Raw genomic sequence first — 7,001 nt, 5'->3', positions numbered from 1 at the left:
AAAACTATTTTTATTATTTATATATACATTGTTAAGTAAAAATTTGCTTTAGTAAAGTTTTTTCTAAAGTACTTCTGAAGAAAATCGAAATTGGTTTTTTCGAGAAATCTCCCTACTTCCTTAACGAATTAAAAAAAAAATTAATGTGATCAATGCCTCATATTTAGAAATATTTAAGCTAAATTTGAAGAAAACCGGTTGGGTAATTCCTAAGATGGAATATATATATATATTTTTTTTTTCTAGATGAATTAGTTGCATTCTTAAACGTAAAGATTTGCAAAAAAACTCATTTTTGACAAGATCAAAACTTTACTTTCCTTTTTAATATAGCTATTACGAAGAAATTCTATTTGTTCAAATTTTTAATTGGTGTAACGAAAATCATTTTAAATCTAAAATATTTTTCTTTTGAGTAAAGAAAGAGTAGTGTGCAAGCATAGTTATTATTTTTAATTTTATTACAGGATAAAGGATTAAATTTTAAGCTCAGTACAAATATCAGGAAAATTCAGCACATCGTATTAGTCTTTTTTAAATTTATTAAAACGAAATTGGAATCAAAGGAAAATATATCACAAAAAAAAGGTAGTTATAAATTAATTTTAAATACCATACATACTTCTCTATATTGTTTAACCTATAAATGAAAGAAAAATAGATGGTAATAAACAGTCGATAAAAATACATCCATAGATATACATAGAATTGGCCTACATATAGAAAAATATATGAATGTTTTAACATTTTTTATTAATTTTTATAGTTAACACTTAATCACTAAATTTATGATTTAAAAAATTACATTTTTAACTACAGGTAGCTTACAGCACCTTATACAATTAAACATAAATTGCTATTATTTATAGGTATATAAACTGAAATTAGAAAAAAAGCTGTAGCAGTTTCATCATTGGTATTTAAAACGGCTGAAAAGATCGTGAACTATGTATTCACGTTAAAAGACGTGATCATAAGCATTTTGTTAAATCTATCTTATATTATGTATATGTTCTCTTCAGAGTAAAGATATATTAAAAAATAATAATAAAGTAATGTGGTGGGGTGACTCGCACTGTAATGCAATGCAAGGCCGGACAAAGGCCGTAGCCAGATGTTGTATAGTTATAACATATAAAAATAGTAGTGGGGGTAAAAAGAAAGATAGGGGAAATATCGGACGGATGAAGAGGGGAAATAATAAACCTGATCGGTTAGGACGAGCAGCTGTTTCTTTTATTCAGTCAGTCTGTTACAAATCTATGTCCGGTTAAGACGTGTCATATTTTAGTCTAACTTATTATTTATTATTAAGTAAGTCGTTTATTTAATTATTAAAAAAAAAAAATAAAAAAATATTACTACCGTAATTACTTGTTTCTTTTTTTCTGTTTTTTAAATAAATTTTTTTTAAATATAATTTGTATACAAATCGGTTTTATAATGGTGCGGAGCTTTGCTCAGTGGACAAAAACATTAAGTTTTCCAGCGAGATTATCACCGCAAAAAAATAGCACCACTTCAACAAATAATAATAACAACACCAATAATAATAGTTCAAATTCATCTACAACTCCAGCTAGTACACCTGTATTAATTACGCCAGAAAAAGAACAAATGCCGATCTCCGTTACTCCTGATGTAAGTATTATATTATTAATTATATATATTTAAGAAAAATTATAACCAAATAATTATTAACAAATACAATAATTTAATTTACTAAGCATTTGGCACCGTTGGTATTAATAAAATTATATAAATTTCACTCACCAACAATTTAAAAAATTAATTCATACATCAATAAGACTAACGTCATGTTTGTAAGATGTTTGCGACTATTATCATTTTATTTTCAAAAAATTATTATCTACAATCTATTATTTTTAGAAAATCCCTGAAGATGGAGTAACAGCTCCGAAAGTACTAGAATTTACACTTTTAAAATTGTTGGCAAGTGGAAATTTAATTTATACAAATATAGTAATTGCTTAATTTGTATATCTCTTTATACAAATGTAATAACACATGAAAAAATGTTACTTTAGCAAGAGAATTGCAAAATATTTTAGTAAATTAAATCATAAAAAAATCAGTTAATGTAAATAAAATTTTCAATATCAAAAATTTCTAATCTCAACCTTTTCTAATTTTATTAAAAAAGTATAGTCATTGTTATGAAAATAAAACCACGAATTTAAAAAAAAAAATTGATGACAAATAGAAAACAAAAGGGGTACATAATTTTCTAAAAGTAGTTTTAACTGCAATTTTACATGTTTCTAAGCACATATCTTGACAAACATCTTTCATTCAAGACAAAACACATAGAAAGAACCTTTTGCATTAATTCTTTGGAATATTAAAGAAAAGCATATACATTTAGAAATATTTAAATTACAATATTTTTTATGACATTTCATGAACATTTCAAATGATTTAGTTGAACAATTAAAACTGTAGTTTTTGTTGTTTTTTAAAGAAACGAACATGAATCTCTAAAATAAAAGCTTAAATTGAACCAATATATATATATATATATAAAACACCATTAGAATTTATCAAATGAAATGATATTACTTTAAAATTTTGTTTGTTAAATGTTAAGTATTAAGATTTTTTCTAACCACACATTTTTTTTTTATTAAAAAGACTTACGTAAGAGTAAATTAAAAATAAATTATATTCAAATCCTTCCCGGGACATTTGATTGGGGAATTTATAAAGGACAATTTATAAAGGCATAATGCTAAAATCATGTTCACTCATTTTGTATTTATGTAAGAAATTATATACGTGATTGGTTATGTTCTCTTAAAATTATAAAAATAGTTCTTATTTCCAAATGGAGTTCTTTAGTAAGAAACCTTAGTTAAACCTATATTTTATTATCATTTGTCATTTGATAATTTTTTTAAGTTTATATCTATGAAATAATGTTTATATTGTTATTAAATTTTCTGAAGAAATTTGAAATCATTTAAAAAAAAAATAATAATTAATGATAAAATACGGAGAATTGTTTATTTATTGCTCACAGTTAAGTAACATTAGTAATGATAATTAAATGAATGATACAATGTTTAGGATATTACTGGTAGCCTTGTTAAGAATTATATCTTAAACTTAAATCATCCCGAATTCCGTCTATATAAATCCTAAAAACTTGAAAAAAGTGCTGAAAGACCAAATAAAAAAAAAGATACTGATGAAAAATAGTTTATAATTAATTTTTTTGTCTTTAATTCACTATTTTTTTAATATCACAAATGTCCTATTTAAATGAATAAATAAGGAATATTTATTTTAACAAAGAATTGATTTAACTAAAACTAAACTGTTTAGAGTAGTCTACTCTATAATTACGAATATAGGTATGCTTCGATGAAATTTCCTATTATAATGTTATATTATTACAATAAATTCCAAATGCCGCGAAAGTACTCCTTTTATTGTATGCATGATGTGTTGAACATTTTTCACGCATATTTTCAACGTTTTAGACATCTATCTTTATATTACAGTATACTAATGAAATTTTATTATTTTTTATAATAGATTGTTTTAACTGAAGAGAATAATAGGAAATCTATCATTTAGCCTAATATTACGTAATTTCGCCACAATAACAGTAGATGTATTTATTATACGGTACCTTTATTGCACCACTATTTATATTTATGAATGCAGTACATTTATGAAAGTATTTTATTTGAATTGTTGCATCATTATTGGTGTCAATGTTACCGCTGACTAAATAGTTTAAATATCCGACGAACACGGATACAGTACAGTATACAAATATGTTTTGTTGTCATATTTCTCTTGAAAGCTTCATTCCAGATAAAATATTTTACAATCATTAATTTATTTATACGGAACTGAAGTAAAATTACAATAAATTATTTATTTTATATTAATTTAATTAATATTTTAGCATGAAAATAATTTTTATAACATTTCTGATATTTTGTTAATATCAATTAGTTTTTACTGTGATGTATTAAAAACAATCTATTAAACTGTAGCGCAATAATAACAGTAATAATTTTTTCCCATAAAGTAATTAAAATTTTCAAATCATTTTATAAGGAGTTATTTTCTACTTGAATTTTATCTCATTAGTAATCAGTCTATATTATTTGCAAAGTAAAGGTAATCAAATATGTTTAATATACGTGTTTATAATAAATATATGTATACGTACACACAAGAATAACAAAGCGTTATCAACAGTAACACGCTAGTTTAAGTAATACTTAAACTATCAACAAAAGCCACTTATCAACGTTTAAGCGTTACATGTCAGTAATGAAAAAAGACATTTATACTTGTCTCAGTCTTACACCTCCGTAAGGGATACAGAGTTAAATGTATTTTCTGGTGAAAATGAAATGAAATGTATAAAAATTTAAAAAAAAAGTTTATAATATAACTTACATAAAGTTAAAGCTCCAGTGATAGCATCTCGGCCTTACATCTGGGGATACCGGGTTCGAATTCCGATCAGACATAGAATCAGAGAAATTCCATTTCCATATTCCCACGAACAAGCTTCAAAAGCTTCTTTGGCGAACTAATTCATCTAGAAAAAAGAAAGAATAAGAGTTTTTGATTGTGAGCAGGTACTTTTTTTTATTTACTAACCGATTTGACTGAATTTTATACATACATATTTTACATAACTTAATAAAAATGCACGATAAGATATCAGCTTATTTTTTTATAACATAAAAACGGAATGGTAATCTTTCACAATAAAACTCAACTTACTACAGGAAACGTACACATAATTATTGTTGCATTCTTCCTCATCGAAAATAATCGGACTAATGTGTAAAAAATAAAGCTTGATTTATCCTCAACTGAGGGATTGATATTAAAAAGGGATTTTGGAAATAGAACTTTTACATTACAATACAAATAAATCTTATTATCGAAGCTATTTTTAGTTTTACAAGAAAAAAAAAATTAAAAAAACGCTGTATTAAACAGTTTGTTATGAATTAAAATAAATTCTTTGATATTTTCTATCAAATTCCGCCGAGCGGGTCAATTTTTGGTGACAATCAAAAAAAATCTATAGAATGAAAAAGCATTACTCTTCTAGCTAGGGTGAAACAAGATAAAAATCTTAATATAAACAAATGTAAAAATTTGTAACAAAAAGTACTTTCAATGAATACAAAGAGCTCAGTTTAAAATCACATTCCTTTCTGTTTTAACAGCTCTTAGATTATAATTTATACCTAAATATACATAATTTACTAATTTTTAAAACTTTATAAGTAAATTCTCGTACAGCAACACAATATTCTTTATAATTACAATTAAACTGTTAGACAAATGTCTCTGGGTTATTTTTCTAGTGATTTAATGATTTTTTTTTTATATAAAAAATTTCATATTATCTATGTTACAAAAATAAAGGATTTATTTTTTTTATAATAAATTTAATTTCTTTTAAAACAAAATGATTGCTGATCAAAAAACCGTAGAATTTTAATGAAAACTTATCCTTGATATGCTCACCAATGTCACGTTGGTAAAATAAACATATTTTAGTTTAAAATATTAAAATGTTTAATATGAAACTCTGATCGGTTTATAATTCTATCAGGAATGGTATTTTTCACCCGTTACAAAGTTTATTATTCATCAATAGCTGTTATTCGACACCTTATTATTGTTTTAATATAAAACCTATGCGTATATACTTTTCTATATTCAAGTTACGAATAGTTTCTTTGAAAAATAATACGGAGGGATGTTAAAAAATGTTTCTAATTCTTTTAAATCAACAGAAAGAGGAAAGAATGACATGATATTTCTAGTTTTAAAATTAATATTGTTTATATTTATCTATAATGCATCACTTTTTTAATCAGTAGTGAGAACTGATTTTACTTTGTCAACATATAATACTTCTTCTTTCTATTAGTGTGTGTGTGTGTGCGCGCGCGCTTATATAAGAATTGTATTTCAGTTAACAGTGAAGAAGCAGATTCTCAGCGGCAGTCATTACATTAAATTAATACCGGTGCAACTTTTATGTGGAATAATATTCTGGTTTGAAATAATAACCGGAAATGACGTTCAATCTTCTTTTTCTTCATAGAGCAAAAAGAATTGAGAAGATGTTTGGAGGGGAAGTTGTTTCTGTTTTAACTCCTAACGACCACTCCTTTAATATACTATACATATATGTAATAAAATAATAATCTGAATTATTAAAAAAAAGAAGAATCTTTAGCCTAAAGGTTTAGGCTAAATCCCATAGAAATATTAAACATGCCTAAAGTAAATTCTATCTACGAGATATAAAATTAAATGGTCGTTTTCCTGTTCAAAATAAAAGTATCAACTTCTTTTTAAGAACTTTGGGGTATAACCTACATTTAAAAAAATATGTTTCATTTAATTTGTTTTACGAGTAGTATAATGATAAAAAAAAAATATTATATTATTGCCGACTTCCATAGTGGGTTACATAGTGGTTGCACTATGTTAGTCAATTATCTAACCTTAAGCTGTTCATTATGTAGTAAATTTCAAATGACACCTCTGGTGAACAGAGGAATAGCTTTATTTGAAATAAAGGTGTCATTTTAAGAACTGAACATTTTTTTGTGTTTATAAATTTATTTATAATCATATTCCTAACAATGAATCTATAAGTAAATTTAAAAAAATTGAAAATTAATTGATTTTAATGAGTTTGGTATACTGATAACAGATACAGTATGATGCGCTTAACGGAAAATGTAATGGGATACCACTTCACACTCCATTTTCTCTTGTTAGTTTAAAACGGGATGCTTGATAGGTTTTTATATAATTCATGTAAAATCTTCTATAACTATTATTATGGTTATCACCTCCCCCCCCCCAAAAAAAAAAAACAACAAACTCTTCTACATAACAGTTTCGGGATGTATTGATCTTAGAATAGAAAAAAATAATTGTTTACGTGTAATTGACTTAAATCCTCTTTTAAGGCA

General features: G+C 25.0%; 1 protein-coding gene across 1 annotated transcript in view; it reads left to right on the top strand.

Moving 5' to 3' along the window:
- Nucleotides 1–1,273: 1,273 nt before the first annotated feature.
- The window catches only part of Traf4 (TNF receptor associated factor 4), a 77,224-nt gene continuing 71,496 nt past the window's right edge, over nucleotides 1,274–7,001 (top strand). Inside the window, exon 1 of the mRNA XM_075364240.1 lies at nucleotides 1,274–1,641. Coding sequence (XP_075220355.1) covers nucleotides 1,444–1,641 — 198 coding nt within the window. The 5' untranslated portion in view covers nucleotides 1,274–1,443. The remainder of the gene's footprint in view (nucleotides 1,642–7,001) is intronic.

This window comes from Lycorma delicatula, chromosome 4 (genome assembly GCF_047948215.1).
Source record: "Lycorma delicatula isolate Av1 chromosome 4, ASM4794821v1, whole genome shotgun sequence".
Classification (NCBI taxonomy): Eukaryota; Metazoa; Arthropoda; class Insecta; order Hemiptera; family Fulgoridae; genus Lycorma; species Lycorma delicatula.
Note: the sequence above shows the minus strand (reverse complement) of the source record. Positions and strands in the feature narration are given on the sequence as shown.